The 18,011-nt window shown below is 36.4% G+C and overlaps 1 protein-coding gene across 6 annotated transcripts in view; it reads right to left on the reverse strand.

Annotated features, from left to right (window-relative positions):
* CNOT4 (CCR4-NOT transcription complex subunit 4) overlaps positions 1-18,011 on the reverse strand; it is a 151,254-nt gene that overhangs the window by 30,353 nt on the left and 102,890 nt on the right. For all 6 annotated transcript variants that reach the window (XM_061165870.1, XM_061165868.1, XM_061165869.1 and 3 more), the window contains exons 8-10: positions 5,289-5,346; positions 2,347-2,596; positions 966-1,463 (exon numbers count right to left, since the gene is read on the reverse strand). In XM_061165870.1, the coding sequence (XP_061021853.1) occupies positions 966-1,463; positions 2,347-2,596; positions 5,289-5,346 (806 nt within the window). The remainder of the gene's footprint in view (positions 1-965; positions 1,464-2,346; positions 2,597-5,288; positions 5,347-18,011) is intronic.

Consider the following 18,011-nt stretch of genomic DNA (forward strand, 5'->3'; position numbering starts at 1 on the left):
GGTGGTAGCACATTATCACAATAATGCTGTGCCATGCCATATCACAAAGGCCAAGACAAGGGATAAAAACAAATTTTATGAGTTATATGACAGAGTGAACTACTATTCTATTTGATTCTCTTCAGAATCAAGAGAAAACAAACTCTTTCACCAGTCATAGCTAAAGCCCAAATCAAACTTTGAAAAACTATTAATAAGAAAGATTCCTTTAAATATAGAAGTCACTTGGTCTAAAAAATATCATATGAGACCTTAAAAGCCAAAAGTTCTGAAACCTTCAAGGGTAGCAGTACAAAATCAGAAATATTCTGGCGTCACTTACAGGAATCTAATATTTACCCCAGAAACAAAAACATGACAGGCCAAAAGGAAAAAAATCTCTCCTTGAACAATTTTTCACAGAAAGTATAATTATGCACATATGATATGTCTGTGAAAATTAAGAGTTCCCAAATATTAAGTCGTTTACTATATAAGCAGAGTTTTGATGTGAGTGTGTGTCTATCAGCCAAAATAAATTGTCAAAAAGAGTTAAGAGGGTGGCTTTATCCCTCATGCTCTCACTAATTATCATCTCTAAAAACTTTTTTTTGAACCAGTTTACTTTCAGAATGTGTAATCAGCATTTTTGGTGTTGGACATTATGGCACCATAATTTCAGAGCCCATTTCTTTTTGCATTTGAAAAAGATTTATATGCCATAAGAAAGTATGGTAACTATGCTATAAGTAAAATGCTTCCGAGCAATAACCAGGTATAATACTCCACCATCCTTATAAAGCTCAATATTACAAGGCATCCATCCAATTAAAATTTTTTTAGATTATGATAAAGAGTGTTTCCCATTGAAATTTCCAAGACTAATGATAAACACTTTCTGTTATCCAAAAGTACCCTCCCTACCCACCCAACAATCTGCAGGCAAGAGTTATTCACAAATTCTCAAAGGCTATAAACAAACCTACCTGCTATAGGGATCCCTCCCAGACCTGTGTTGTGCTGTGGCGGGAGATTCAAGTCCAAGAAATTACTATTTGAGGTGGGGTTTGCTGTGTGGTTCAAGTGCATGATGCTATTGCGTGGAAAGGCCATCCAAGGATAGCGGGCTGCCTGGCCTGGAAAACTGAATGAATTATAAACCGCTCGGTGCTGCTGAAATTGAGGGAACCTCTGTGGCAAGACGGAAAAGGTACTATTCAGAGAGTTGGCATTTGTAGGTGCAGCAGGATGTAGGAATCCAGAGCCTGGACCTTTGGCGGTTGTAGTGTGTGACGAGGAGTTCTGAAGAGATGTGGGCGAAAGGGAAGGCTGGTCTTGGACTGACAGTTCCTTTTCAATTAAGTCTGCTAAGGCTTTTCGAGTGACATCAAAGGGATCAAAACCCAAGTCATCCTCTGGTTGTTTAGAAGAACCAAAGCCAAACGCTGCTTGCCAGTCTGTAGAGGATGATACTGGGATTGTTTCTGATGGGAAGAAAATCATTGATAAATTTAAAACATATATCTCACTTCTATACTAGTGAAACATCATACTATATAACACAAAGGCAAATAAATACATGCAAAATCTGTTAAGATTTCTTAGAACATTAAGACTGTAAAATTATAATTGGCCTCAGATATTTTAAACAATGATTTCATTTTTAAGTTACTAACTTCAAAAAGTGAATGATACAGATTGATTTTGCCAATCAAGGAAAACAAAGTACTACTTGAAACCCAAATCATACCCTCAACTATTCATCATCAAAACCCAGAATAAGTTGTTTAAATGAAATAAAGTAATAAATATGGTCAGAGAATTCAATTTAAGTTTATTTTTAAAATTTATTTCTCAGACACAAGTATAAATAATTTTGAATATATGCTTTATATACTACTATAACAATGAAAAAAGTATCTTTATATTTTTTTACATTGTCTTAATTTTATGCTATCTTTCACATTAATGAGAACAAAATGAATGAAACTGGAAATGGTTCAAAATGCCAAAATATAACGTTCGATATTAACATACTTTTTTGTCAGCTGGGAAAACACTTTATAAAATATAACTATATAAATACAAATCTAATTAAAAACTGTAAGCCTTTCCTATTAATACTTCCTAAAGGAATAAGTATTTGAATATTGAAAAAATGATCTAATACTTCATTTCTGGAGAAATCCGTTAACACAGTAATTTCTAGATCATACAACTCTTACCAAAACCATCCAATTTCTTGCAATTTAAATGATTACATTTTTATGAAAAAAGAGGAGGACAAAAGCAGCATAACAGCACACCCAGTGAAGGTCTGGTTTTAGTCTGAGTATCACTACTCATACACGCAGTGTTGTTATGTACCTGATGTGAAGAGGCTCTGTGGCTCTGGTGCTGTAGGCCAGTCACTGGAAGTCTGTGGGGAGCTGGGGAAAGGAGGAAGCCCGCTTGGGATAGGGTTGGGATGGCGAAAATTATCTGAGAATAACGACTGTGACTCAGTTACTGCTCCTTCAAAAGGAGACCGTGCACTGTGATTGGATGAGCTGATGGGGATGACTGGATTGGATTTTGATAAACCAGGAGGTGGTGAAGGTGTATCACTGTTAGATATCTAAATAAAATAGGAAAAGAAAAGAATAATCAACGTAAATTTATACTATATACAATAATAAGCCACACTTTAAAGGGCTTGCAATGAAAAGTACTAGAATAGTGCTCTTCAAAAACGGGATACTTAAGAGACTTTTTTTAGGATTGTGTGAATTTTCAAAAAATCAACTTCGGACTTCCCTGTCAGTTCAGTGATTAAGATTCCACACTTCCACTGTAAGGAGCATGCACAGTTTGATCCCTGGTAGGGGAACTAGAATCCCACATGCCACACAGTGCAGTCAAAAAAATATCAACTTACATATGTACTTTTTAATGTAAACTCCTGAAAAGACACAGTCCGTATCCTCTCCTTTTACAACCTAATTTCTCTCACTATTTCTTACTCTCTGGGGTCTAACCAAAGTGTTTTGCCCAAGAGTGAAAACTTTCTGGAAGCCAAACACAACTTTATTAGAAATATTCAGATTAGTAATGACAGCGTGTCTGACTCTTAAGGACTACATTTTCTTTGGCAAACTAAGTGATTCCCAATACTTTGGTTTTAAACAAAACGAAAATATCTAATCAAGTTGTTTCCAAACACATCATTATAACTAATTTTTATAATAAATCTTAATATGATTCTTAGGTATTTAAAATTCAAGAGTTTGAAAATTTGAGTGACACTGACATAATACTCTTTCTTCCATTTACTTATATATATGAACAAGATATCTCAGCACTTTCATTTAGAAAAACAAAAACACGATTAGATGGCTGCTAAAACATCTCCTTGTGCCAAAGGGTAATATTCATCCATGGATACAAGAAAACTAATTTTAAAATGCCCTATCTGCTTCATTAAGAAGCAAATTTCCAATACAATTTTAGCTTTTATGTTAAATGATTAATTTTTTTTATTAAAAAAAAAAATGAGGTCAAGGAAGGATGTACAATTTCCGATTGTTAAAGACGAGCTTGTGTAAATGGATGAGGGAGTAACAAAACATTCTGATACTAAATCTCTCGAATACTAATTAAAAACCAATATAGCCTATTTATTTAAAAATACCAAAACTTATAGTAAGCTGGAAATTACATCTTTTGTGGCTATTTTAAACTTATTATGAAAAAATATTTAATGTTAACTTAAAATATACAAGGGGACATGCAGATTTTCAAATTCTTTCATGGAACTCGTGAACAAAAGTTTAGAAAAGCAGTGTAATTCAGATTTCGCATTGTGGGAAACCACTTTCTTTACAGAAGAGATTAGAACACTTTTTTTTTTTTTTTAATTTAAACTAAAGTAAGAGGGTATACAGAAAGTAAGACGGTATAGTGAAAAGCTAGCAAATAGGCAATATCATACAAAGCATGCTCTACAGATTAGGACCTCATTCAGTATCATACAGGATACAACTCTGAAGTTAACTATTTGATTTAACCATTTCAAAGCCCAAAGTCATTTGAGGAATGAGGGAAACTTGGGGGAAAGTTCATTGAAAGAAACAGAAAATTAAAGTCAGTCTGGAACTAACAGATACAAACATATATATAAAGTGGATTAAAAGATCCTACTGCATTTCAGAGAGAATTATATTCAATATCCTAAAACATAATGGAAAAAAATATGAGACAGAATATATGTATAACTCAGTCACTTTGTTTTACAGCAGAAATTAACACAACATTGTAAATCAACTCAATAAGATTAAAAAAAAAAGTTGAAAGTTGACAACAAGGGACAGGGGAGCACAGGACAGAGAAACAACTCAAAATCAAGAATGCAGAAGGCATGTTAGTCTGGGACCATTTCATGTAGGGTCAAAAAGACCACGACTATCAGGGATTCTAAGGACACTAATGTATTGGTACATAGCAGAGTAACATATTTTATTTTCTTGGGCTCCAAAATCACTGCAGATGGTGACTGAAGCCATGAAATTAAAAGACATTTGCTCTTTGGAAGAAAAACTATGGCAAACCTAGACAGCATATTAAAAAGCAAAGACATTACTCGGCTGCCAAGGGTCCAAACAGTCAAAGCTATGGTTTTTCCAGTAGTCATGTACGGATGTGAGGGTTGGACCATAAAGAAGGCTGAACACTAAAGTATTGGTGCTTTAGAACTGTGGTGCTGGAGAAGACTCTTGAGAGTCCCTTAGACTGCAAGGAGCTCAAACCAGTCAATCTTAAAGGAAATCAACCCTAAATATATATTCACTGGAAGGACTGATGCTGAAGCTGAAGCTACAATATGAGAAGAGCCGACTCACTGGAAAAGACCCTGATGCTGGGAAAGATTGAAGGCAGGAGGAGAAGGGGATGAGAGAGGATGAGATGGTTGGATGGCATCACTGACTCAATGGACATGAGTTTGAGCAAACTCCATGACAGGGAAGCCTGGTGTACTGAAGTCCATGGGGTTGCAAAGAGTCAGACATGACTTAGGGACTGAACAATGAACAGCAACTGTAACATATGGTCATAATGATACTTCTGCATCATCAAGAAAGGGTTACATTATGCTCTATTCTGTGGAGAAAAAGATGGCTAATTATTATTCATTTAACAAAGATGCTCACTAAAAGTTTTTAAATTGTTTCAGTATTTAAAGTATTTTTCACTATCTAGAAAATTCACTTGCATAGAAGGTCTTATATCAGCAGATGGCAGGTAAATAAGGGAACACAGTATCACAATCTTACCTGCTGAGAATTATCACCATTCCCTATGCTGAGAGAATCAGAAGGTTTGTCAATAGGGCTGTAAAAAAATAAAAATTAAAGTAAATTTATTCTCCTACAACCAAAGCCTGAAAAATAGACATTTTTTCATCTTAACATTTACTGAAGCACTCCGATGCAAAATATTAGGTTAGATATTGGGGGACACAAAGTGTAAGATAAAATCTCTATCCTTGAACAACTTACAGTCTAATTAGACTCTCCAAAAACAACGAGTGAAACAACAGTTTGGGGCCGGGGAAGGGGAGTAATGTTTAAAAAGGATACTAATCCATTATTTAGTTTGTGCCCATAATAAACACATTCCCCATTAAAATTCTGAAAAAATTCTATTTTTCTAGGTGCTTAACAGAGGGCATAAAAGTTACTGAAATGTCATCCACAGGTTCTTAAAATCAATACATTTTTAATACTTCAATAGCCTAATCATAACCTTAAGAGAAGACATATGTAAGTGTATACACATACACACACAAACACATACACACCACACACAACTAATTAAAGAAACTTTTGTGCCTCCAACAATAGTAAAATTTGATTTCCATAAGAGAAAATGCAGTAACATAGTAAAGTAACACAGATTTGCTAACTTCAAGTCCATTTCAAGTCCATTTTAAGTGACTTAAAACAAAAATGTTTATAAACATTACAACACTGACCAAGCAAGCAATTTCTATAAAAAACTTTAATCCAGCACATGAACAAAAGCTTTGGCACTCATATAACTAATACTTACTTCTGATATAGTACTATAGCCAAAAAACTTAAGATTCCAAATTTCTGAAATTTATTTGATTGCCTGGAAACATATATAAAGTCACCTTACAAAGCAACAACTTACTGGTACCATATTTGATTGTTTTGGAATAATTTCACAAGAACTAGTACCCAATCTGAATACCAAGTGCACCTTCTGCAGAAACATTGCCAGGTGCTCTTGAATCTGACTGGTAAGTCCGAAATTTACTTGAAGAACATCTTTACTTATTATTCACAGTATATCAATAAATGAATTCATATTCTTGTCAAGAGGGGGATCCTAATCATTTTAAGATCTAGTTCTGGGCCCACTAAATTTAGAGGTAGTTGGGTAACGAGGAAGGTGCCCACCAACAAGTATCAGTCAGTGTCAACTATTACATGAGCTGTTTAGGCACGAAGTGCCATAAATCCTTAGAAGAGGAGCTACTCTAAGAGGGGCAACTGTGAAAAGTTTCCTAGGGAAGTTCAAATTTAACTAGGCCCTTAAAAAATATTTATACATTAGAAGGAAGAGAAAGGAGGGGGGGTGGCAGACAGCATTAAAGGCAGGATTAGCAAGAATTTCAAGAATAAAAAGGTTGTAGAAAAGGTTGAGAGAAAAGTAATTAGTTTAGCTAACATACAGGATGATTTTACCAATGGGAGGTAGGAAGAGAAAGACATCAGAGGCCACTGGAAATTTCTTTGAGCACAGAAATGATACAAATAAAGCAACGTTTTAGAAAGATTAATACACTTCAGTGGTATTAAATACACCTTGTTGTACACCTATCACCAACATCCATTCCCTAACTTTTAATTTTATAAAAATGAAATTCTATACTCACTAAACAACTCTATTTTTCCTCCTTCAGTATCTACTATGTACTTTGTTTTGATGACTCTGACTACTCTAAATGCCTTGTATATAAGTGTTTATCACAGAGTATTTATCTTTTTGTGACTAGCTTATTTCATAAACAATAATGTTCTCAAAGTTCATCCATGTTGTAACATACAGAATTTCCTTCCTTTTTAAGGCCTAATACTATTACATTGTATATATGTACCATATTTTCTTTGTCCATTCATCCATCCGTGGACACTGAAATTGCTTCTACATTCAAGCTACTGTGGGTAATGCTGCTATGGCAAAGTGCACAAATACCGCTTCAATATACAGCCTTCAATTCTCTTACATTTATATACAGAAGTGGAATTGGTGGGTCATATGGTAATTTTATTTTGAAATTTTTTGAGGAACTGCCATACTTTCTTCCACAAAGGCTGTACCATTTTAAATTCTCACCAACAGTACACAAGGGCTCCAATATCCCCACCTTTCTTCACACACTTGTTTTCTGCTTTTTTGATGGTGGCTACAGCGAGTGTGAGGAGAATGGGTATGAGGCGGTATCTCACAGTAATTTTCAGTTGTATATTCATAATGATTAGTGATATCCATCTTTTCATATGCTTAGTGGCCATTCACAAGTCTTCTTTGAGAAAATGTCTATTGAAGTCCTTTGCCCATATTTGAATTTGACATTTTTTGCTGTTCAGTTTTAGGAGTTCTCTACATATTCTGGTTAATAATCCTTAAGAGATTTATAATTTGCAAATATTTTCTCCCATTCTGCGACCTGTGGATAGTGTCTTTTGATTCATAATATTTTTAAGTTTTCATGAAGTCCAATTTATCTATTTTTTCTTTTGTTACCTATATTTTTGGTGTTAGATCCAGGAAATCACTGCCAAATTCAATGTCATCAGGTTTATCCTACATTTTCTCTTAAGGTTTTTTTGGGGGACAAGAGGGTGTTTAAGGTCTTAAATTTAGGTGCTAGATCCATTTTGAATTGATCTTTGAATATGGTGTTAGGTAGGCAACCCACTTTATCCTTTTGCACGTGAATATCCAGTTTTCCCAGAACCATTTGTTGAAAAGATTGTCCTATCCCCAGCAGTCTGGTCTTGGTGACCTTGTCAAAAATCATTTGGCTATATATGAGTTAATATTTATGAGCTCTCTATTTTACTGGTCTGTAAACTATCTTTATGTCAATATCATACTATTTTGATTAGTGCAGCTTTGTATAAGTTCTGAAATCAGGGAGTATGGGTCCTACAGTTTTATTCTTCTTGTTCAAGATTATATTGGCTATTTGCCCCTTGAGATTCTGTATGAATTTAGGATGAATTTTTTCATCTGTTAAAATCTCTGGGATTTTGGACAGGACTGGGATCTGTAGACAGCTTTGGGGAGAACTGACATTTTAATATTAAGTATCCCAAGCCATAAACATTGGTCTTTTCATTTATTTATGTGTCTTTTTAAATTTCTTTCAGCAATATTTCATATTCTTATACAAGTCTTGCATGCGTGCATATATGCTAAGTCACTTCAGCCATGTATTTTATTCTTCTATCTTATTGTGAATGAACTTGCTTTTGTAATTTCATTTCAGATTGTTCACTGTTCATGTACAGAAATGCAAATGATTTTTGTATGTTAACTTCGTATACTGCTACACTGAATTCATTTACTGATTTTAATAGGTGTGTATGTGTGTCTGTGTGTAATCATTAGGATTTTCTACATATAAAGCCATACCATCTGCAAAGAGATAACTTTACGTATTCTTTTCCAATTTACATGCTCCTTCTTTTTCTTGGCCAGTTGCCATGGCTAGAAAATGCAATGTTGTGTTGAAGAGAAGTAGTGGAAGAAGGCATCCCATTCCTGCCTTGTTCCTCGTCTCAGGAAAAGCTTTCAATCTTGCCACCACTGAGTATGATGTTCACTTTGGTTTTTCATATATGGCTCTTACTATGCTGAAGTGGCTTCCTTCTATTTCTAGGTTGTTAACTGTTTTTGTCACAAGAGTGTTTGTGTCGGATGCTCCTTTTGCATCAGTTGAGAGGATCATATGGCTTTTAACCTACATTCTGTTGATATGGCATATTGTACTGTTCAAGTTTCATACATTAGACCATCCTTGCATTTCAGGAATAAATCACACTTGGTCTTGGTATTTAATCTTTTCAATGTGCTGAACTCTGTGAGTATTCTGTTAAAGATATGTGCATCAATGTTCATTAGGAGTGTGAAGTTTTCTTACAGTGTCTTTGGCTTTGGTTATCATGGTAATGTTGGTCTCACAGAATGAATTAGGAATCATTCTCCTCTCTTCAATTTTGGGGAAAAGTCTGAAAAAGGCTGCCATTAGCTCTCCCTTAAATACTTGGTAGAATTCAATAATCAAGCCATTGGGTCCAGAACTTTTCTTTGGTGGGAAGTTTTTAATTACTAATTCAACATGCTAACTGGTTATACATCTACTCATGCTTTTTATTTCTTTGAAATACAGTCATGGTAGGTTTTGTGTTTCTTGGAATCATTTCATCTAGGTTATTCAATTTGTTGGCATACAACTGTTTATAGTACTTTCATATTTATTTCTGGAGAATTTGTAGCAATGTTCCCACTTCAATTTCTTATGTTAGTCACTTGAGACATTCTTTTTTTTCTCAGTTCACCTAGCTAAAGTTTTGTCAGTTTTGTTGATATTTTTCAAGAGCCAACTTTTGGTTTCCTCAATTTTCTCCACTGTTTTTCTATACTCTATTTCATTTATCTCTGCTCTAATCTTTCTTATTCCTTCTGCTAGCTTTGTGCTTATTTGTTCATTTTCCAGCTCCTTAAACTGCGAGGTCAGATAGTTGACTTGGGATCTTTTTTATTTTTTAATGTAATATAGTACTTAAAGCTATAAATTTCCCCCTTAGCACCACTTTTGCTCCTTTCCAGAAGTTTCAGTAGGCTGTGTTTTCGTTTTCATTCATCTAAGTATTTTCTAATTTCCTTGTAATGTCTTTTTGAACCCATTAGTTGTTCAAGTGTTAATTTCCACATTTATGAATTTTCCAGGTTTCCTTTTGTTAATGATTTCTAACTTTATGCCACTGTGGTCAGAAAAGATACTTGGTATATTCATCTTTTTAAATCTACTGAGACTTGATTTGTGGCCTAACACATGGTCTATCTTGGAAAATGTCCCATGTACATTTGAGAAGAATGTGTATTCTGTTGTTGAACAACAACACAAACATATACAGAACAGGGTACAGTGTTCTGTATATGTTTGTGTTCTTTAAATCCTCTCCTTATCTTCTGTCTCGTTGTTTAATCCACTATTATGAGTGGGGTACTGAAGTCTCTAGCTAGGATTGCAGAACTATTTCTCCCTTCAATTCTGTCAGGTTTTGCTTCATATATTTTGGTCACTAAGTGTGTAAATGTTTATCATTGTTCTATCTTCTTGCTGTACTGAAGCTTTTATTAATATCTAATGTTCTTTTTGTCTCATTAACCTTTTTTATTTGAAGTCTATCTTGTCTGATATTAGTAGTAGTTTTTGTTTAGTTGGTAGTGGTGTCCGACTCTTTTGTGACTCCATGGACTGTAGCCTGCCAGGTTTCTCTGTCCATGGGATATTAGTAGCCACCTTTAATCTTTTTTGATTCCTATTTGCATGGAATATTTTTTCCCATTCTTTCAGTTTCAACCTGTTTGTGACTTTGGGTCAAAAGTGAGCCTCTAATAGCATATTGCTGGACTATGTATTTTTATCCATTCTGCCAATCTCTTTTGAATGGAGAACTGAACTCATTTACATTTAACATAATTAGCAGTAAGAAGTTATTTATGTCATCATGCCATTTGTTTTCTATATGTCTTATAGCCTCCCCCCCTCATTTATTGCATTATTATCTTATGTTTAGCTTGTTCTTCTGTAGTGAAATGTTTCTCACTTCCTTTTGTGTATATTCTAGAGTTCTTTGTTGCTATCATGGGAATTACATTTAATATCCTGAAGTCACAAAAGTCTACCTTAAACTTACACTAACTTAACAATATACCAAAACTCATAGCTCCTTCCCTAGCCCTTTTGGTTACTGATGTCACAAAATTGTATCTTCATACATTGTGTGTCCCCAATAATTCTTCTGAATGCAGTTTCTTAAATTACATGGAAAACAAGATTTGAAGTCACAAAGCAGAGTAATATTACCTTTTATACTAAGGTACTGGACCTTAAATGTACTGATCTTAAGGTCTACAGGAAGAAAAAAGCATAGTTACAAACCATTGTTATAACACTAGGTTTACTTTTATTGAGATCTTTATTTCTCCATACACCTCTGTTTAATGTCTTTTTATTTCATCATGCAAGACTCCTTGAGTTTTTCTTGCAGGGCAGGTTTAGAGGTCCTGAATTCCCTTAGCTTCTGTTTATCTGGCAATATCTTAGTGTCTCCCTCACTCTTTGAAAACAGTTTTTCTAGACAGAAGATTCTTGGTTGGTGTATATATATATTTTCTTTATAGCACTTTGAGTCTATCAGCCCACTGCCTTCTGGCCTCCAAAGTTTCTAATAAGCAATCTGCTGATAATCTTACTGAAGATTCCCTTCTATGGATAATTTGCTTCTCCTGCTGCTTGCAAGATTCTCTCTTTTGTCCTTTGCCCTCTCTGATTATACTGTCTCAAGTATCTCACTGTGGGTCTCTGAGTTCACCTTAATTAGAATTTGTTAAGCTTCTTGGATGCTTATACTCAGCAGACTTGGGAAGTTTTCAGTCATTATCTCTTCAAATATTCTCTCTGCATCTTTCTCTCTTCTCCTCTCAACTCCAATAATGCATCTGCTGGTCCCCTGGAGTCCTATAAGTCCCTTAGGCTGTTCTCCTTTCCTCAATCTTTGTGTGTTCCTCAGACTAGATAATGTCCATCACCCTATCTTTAAGATTGCTGATTTCTTTCTTCTGTCTTCTCAAATCTGTCTTTGAATCCTCTGTAGTAATTTTTGTTTCAATTATTGTACTTTTCAGCTGCAGAATTTTTTTTAGTTTCTTTTAAATTTTTCTACCTTTTATTGATGTTCCATTTTTCTTCATGCATCACTTTTCTTTCTCCACATCTTTCCTTAATTCTTTAAGAATCTGTAAGAGTTACTTTAAAGACTGTCCAGTATATCTGCCATTTAGGTCTTTTCCAAAGACAGTTTCTGTTGATTTATTATTTTCTTTTGAACGGACCATTCTTTCTGTTTCTTTGTATGCCTTCTGATTTTTTTGTTTAACACTGTCCATTTGAATCTATCTAGTAACATGGTACCTCTGGAAATCAGATTCTCCCCTTTCCCCAGTGTTTGCTCTTTTTGTTATCAGTTGCTTTTTTGTTTTCTTTTTTGATTGTTGCAGCCTGTCTCTGTACTGAGAATTAGTCTTAGCTGTAAACTTAAGGTCTTCTCAGGTCTTTTTTGAGCCTTCCCTGGACATGTAGAGTAAGTTTCTAATTTTTTCCTTATATGTAGCTGTTTTTGAATGTCCTAGTCTTTAATGCCCAGTTCCCAAAAGGAGAAAAAGCAAAAATTAAAGGGGTATGGCAAGTGGGTATCAGTCCATCAAATTCTCTGGAAATCACTTCAGTCAGAGAGGAAGGGACTTGTAACTATGAGAGGAGATACAACAATGCTTGCCTGCCTCTCTGTCTGCACCTGTGATCAGAAGCCATGATCAGCAATCAGAGCAGAGAGCCTCGATATTTGAAGACATGGTCCACTTTGTCCATCCTGTCTTCCACAAGCTATAGGCAAGTTGCTCTAGGAACATGTACATAGCACCTGCCATGTGGCTGGGGGTGGGGGTGGGGAGCTACTGTGCTAAGAGTGGAAGTATACCAAAATTAACTGCCAAGTCTTTCCCTGAAAGTTGCAAGCCTTCAAAAGACCTCAGGAGTTCAAGAATAGTTTCATTAGACAGATTATGCAAGTGCAATTGTTGTCCAGGTGGAGAGACTGATTCCTGTTGCTATCTACTGTCACCTTCCCCAAATTTGCACTGTTCTTTCAATAGGGAATAAGGGCTTAAAAATGAGAGGAAGGAGTAGTCATAGAAACAGAAAGATGAGAGCAAGATATCACAGAAGGAAATTTCAGGGTCTTTATCTTGGTTCACCTCCTCAATTACCACCATTAGAAAGCACTAAATAATAATTTTCAACTTAGATAAGGTCAATCTTGCTAATGTCAAGGGTAATATATGAAAATATTATAGCATTCAGAATTAAACCTTGAGATTGTTTCTGGATTACAACTGATTAGAATACTTTATAGCATCTTTTCCACCATACCAACTGCAGTTTCATAAACAGTGATTCACGAGTACTTATCACTTTACCTGGGAAGGTCTTATCAAAGATCTCTAGATCAAAATCTTTATTATCAGTGTCATCAATTCAAAGACAGCTACTGAAATATCAGGATCAGGGCAAGATTTAGTAAGCTTAAGTCCCATTCAATTTTAGTATATTCTTCAATTTATTTTAAGAATAATTAACAAATTCAAGGAATAATAGATGACAGCTTTAGGAATAAGGATATAACTAGAAAGTTTTTTATTTTGTGGGTTGTAAAAAATAAAGTTTTTTGTTATGTAAAAAACATGGGTCAATTAAAATTAAACTTGCCATAGTAAGTGCAACTATCAGTGTCAAAACAGAAAATGAAGATGGGGGAGTCCTCACAAATGAATGTATAAACTCAATAGAAAGAAAAGGTACACTTCCCAAGTCTAACTGCAATAAATGTACACTTCTTGCACTCTGATGGCTGAACAGAAAACACGTATCTCATAGTTACCACTAACCAGTCAAAGTTCTCACAACTCCACTGGGATCAGGTGTCCAAATTCCTTCTTCATTATGCTCTGTCATACTAATAAAATTTGTTGTTTTACATTCAACATACATCCATCCATTATCATGCCAAGAAGGTTAAGAAAGGAAAGCAAACATAAATATCACATTTACTAATGAAGATAGAGACCTATTTCTTAGGGTTCCCTGGGAATGACTCTAGAACAGGCTCCAGCTCCAGTTCAGGTCCTGGGTTTGGTTCTGGCATTCTTAGTGATATCATGCCTAAAGCAGGTTCCACTGCTGGTCCCAGATCCAGCCCTGCTCAAGCAATGACTCTAACTCCAGGCTTAGCTCTGGCCCCCTGTGCCAGTCTGGGCTCCCCCTCTAATGATTCCAGTTCTGGCTCTAGTGGTTGTTTTAGCTCATCCATTGGTCTGTTAGAGATGACAATGAATCTCTGTTTCAGGTATTTCCTCTGTTCCTGAAAATTAACTTCCTCCTATAATAGCACCCAAAAGCCTCATCCCTGGGGCTTCAGGAGTGGAGGAGGTACAGCAGGCTCTCAGGTAAGTTTGCCTCAAAGACGCTGTTAGTAGTTGATGACTTCAGCTAGCAAGAATGATGGGAGCACGTTCCTGGTGCAGGGCTGCACGTCATCATCATTCAACCAGGAGCAGATACTACCCCCTTCCAGTGACTCACTGCAGCACAGCAGCAAAGTGCCAGAGATGGTCTTCAGAAGCTGGCATCCCTGGCAGTGCTGGAAAAGAACTGCTGATTCTAGGGGTCTGAACTGACCAGACTGAACCAAAGAATCAAGGACCAGGCAATCAAGAGTAGGTTCACACTAGGAATAATCATTAAAAAGAGGGTGTCTGTTTTCAGCTTCTGCTTCAGATCCTGGTAGCTGTATCCGACCATGAAGTTGATAATGTGCACTTCCTGTTGCACCCAGCAGTCCCCTACTGTTGCCCTTTCCAGAACCACCTGAACACTGCTCCGGAGTCAGGGAGCCAAAGACCCAAATTAAAATTTGACTCTGCTTCTTCTTGGGGCACAAAGTTTTCTGGTTTGAAATCAGAATGTTGAATTTCTATAATTTTGTACAGCTGGTCATCAACATCCATGGGTCCCATCTATTCAGATTCAAGAATATTCAGAGGAGAAAAAATTCCAGAAAAGTTCCAAAAAGCAAACTTGGATTTTCCTTGTGCCAGCATCTATTCACCTAGCATTTACATCGCATTAGGTATCATTAAGTAATCCAGAGATGATTTAAAGTATACACGAGGATGTGTGTAGGTTACGTGCAAATATCACACCATTTTATATAAGGGACTTGAGCCTTTGAGGATTTTGGCATCCTAAGGAACCAATCCTCATGAATATCAAGGGATGACTATAACGGAGGAAGATTATAATCAGCAGAGACTCCCGCAGTCAGTGACCCACGGCCTTCCTAGAATCTGTTCAGCAGCCTTGTTTGAACAGTAAACTTCCTCCCAGCCTTGAGGATGAGGGGCCAATGGGAAGTTCAGGAATTGCACGGCTGGGTTTCTACCAAAAAGGCTATGTGGAACAGACGTAAAAGCAACTCTGTGTATGGGACCTTTCACAGGTCTGCCCCTTGGGTCAAACGGTCGTCCTGATATATAACCTAGCAACTCAATTCCATCAGCTTCTTCAGGTCAAACAACAGCTTAGCTGTGAACATTTCTCCAGCCGATCCAGCCAATGGTCCAGGGGGGCCGCACTGCGGGCGTTGTGCTGCTGGACATTCCATGCCTCCAACTTCAACAGCAATACTTTAATTAGGGTAATTGGCCCAGTAGTCCTTTGGAGGCATCCAACACCTCCTTATTCCTTTAGTCCAGTTCACTGAGAATTTCCTGAAAAAGCTGCTGCTGTCTGGTCTGACAGGAGTCCAAAAAGGGTATCCTCACTGGGTCTGGCTCTTATTTGGAGGCAAAAGACATCCTGCTGGCATTTCAGGTGGCTGATGGATTTTACCAGTTTCTCCATCAAGCCCTTAATTCCAGGGTCCAGGACTCAATCTCATGTTGCTGGCTTTCCACAGGTTCTTTGAGGTCTGCCTCTCCTTGCTTCGAATGAGCCCTTTGAGCCTGGAGCAGAATTAAAGAGATCAAAGATCATCTCAGCCAATTACGTATGGCCCCAAGAAAGGCCAGAATGTCCCAACAGAATTTTTGCAAGTTGGGCTGTAGTAACAAACACCCAAGGTCCTGGCTGCAGTAGCTACACTCATAGTTCAGTTGGCTTAAGAAGTGGAAGAATAGCATGTTAGCCTTGGTATCATCGTTATCCAGTAACAATATGGAGAGAGAGAAATCAAGACACCTGAATCACACAGTTGACTGATAAGCACTGGTTTCAAGTGGGATTGGGAAATTCTAATAGGTAGCTAGGGTTCATAAAAAGTGAAACCTAAGAAAGGGAAGAGGAACTGAAGAGCCTCTTGATAAAAGTCAAAGAGAAGAGTGAAAAAGCTGATTTAAAACTCAATATTCAGAAAACAAAGATCGTGGCATCCAGTCCCATCATTTCATGGCAAATAGATGGGGAAACAATGGAAACAGTGAGAGACTTTATTTTCTTGGGCTTCAAAATCACTGCAGATGATGACTGCAGCCATGAAATTAAAATACGCTTGCTCCTTGCAAGAAAAGCTATGACCAACCTAGACAGCATATTAAAAATAACAGACATTACTTTGCTGACAAAGGTCCATCTAATCAAAGCTATGGTTTTTCCAGTAGTCAGGTGGGAGTTGGACTACAAAGAAAGCTGAGCACCAAAGAATTGATGCTTTTGAACTGTGGTGTTGGAGAAGACTCTTGAGAGTCCCTTGGACTGCAAAGCAGTCCATCCTAAAGGAGATCAGTCCTGAATATTCATTGGAAGAACTGATGCTGAAGCTGAAACTCCAATACCCTGGCTACCTGATGTGAAGAACTGACTCATTGGAAAAGACCCTGATGCTGGGAAAGATTGAAGGCAGAAGGAGAAGGGGATGACAGAGGATGAGATGGTTGGATGGTATCACCAACTCGATGGACATGAGGTTGAGCAAGCTCCGGGAGTAGGTGATGGACAAGGAAGCCTGGTGTGCTACAGTCCATGGGGTCACAGAGTCAGACATGACTAAGCGACTGAACTGAACTGAAGTTAGGTTTCACAATGCAATCAAGGTATTATTTCTAGAAGGTAATGCTGTGTGTATAAATCTCTGTAGATAAAAATTTGTAAACATGTTTTCATACAGTCTCACTAAAAATTTTTTTAAAATTCTAGTCCTAAATAGTTCTGAAATCTATGGTGAAATTAGTTAACCCAACAGTTGGAATCTGGTGCTATGGAGCTTTGCAAAATATAAACATTTACATTTATTTATTTAAAGTATTGAGTCTATATCTAGATTCTGTCCTTGGAGATTCTGACTCAGTCCAAATTGAGATATTTGGTGTCTGATGATCACTGTTCTAGTGGAAAAGGAATACAGTGAAAAAGTATCAAGTTTCCTCAAAGTCTCTGATATTATTAGGCTTTAGAGCCAGAAGGAATCATTAACATCAAATTTAAATGTTAAATTTAACTGTTTTACAGTTAAAAGAAACCAAATTCACAACTATCTGCAAAGTGCCTATCTCTGGATCTTCAGATGCTCAGCCAACTTTGCTAGCTTCTAACTGGCCCACTGGGCAATTTTTGAGTTTGATTTCCTTTAATTTCCTTGGTGGTGACACCAACCAAATTCCTAAAGATAGTCTCTTGGCTGCTTTCTAAAAATTATAACATAAAACAAGCAGTTATGTAGTAGAAGAAACAAAGAAAACATCACTTTCAAGGACTGGAGTTGGATAAGAAAAATAGTGAGGTTTAGTTTCCTGGTTTATCATATTCAAAAGATAAAAATAGTCTTCAAGGTTGTACTAATTTTTGTTGCATTTTGAATATAAAGTAAAATTTAAGGCAAATGTCAATAAAATGCACATTTCCAAATTTCTGTCGTGTTACTATATACCCAAGTACATACTTATACTGCTCCTAAATATTCCCTTATTCATTGAGAATAATTCACTTTAATTTTTCATGCTCGCCAAAGTCTTAAATAACTGAGATAAACATTTGCTACTGCAAAGGACAAATTTAAGTTACAGACAGAAAGCTTGCTTTTAAAGAGTTTATTTTGATACAGGGGCTTCAAATACACATT

This window comes from Dama dama, chromosome 18 (genome assembly GCF_033118175.1).
Source record: "Dama dama isolate Ldn47 chromosome 18, ASM3311817v1, whole genome shotgun sequence".
Lineage (NCBI taxonomy): Eukaryota > Metazoa > Chordata > Mammalia > Artiodactyla > Cervidae > Dama > Dama dama.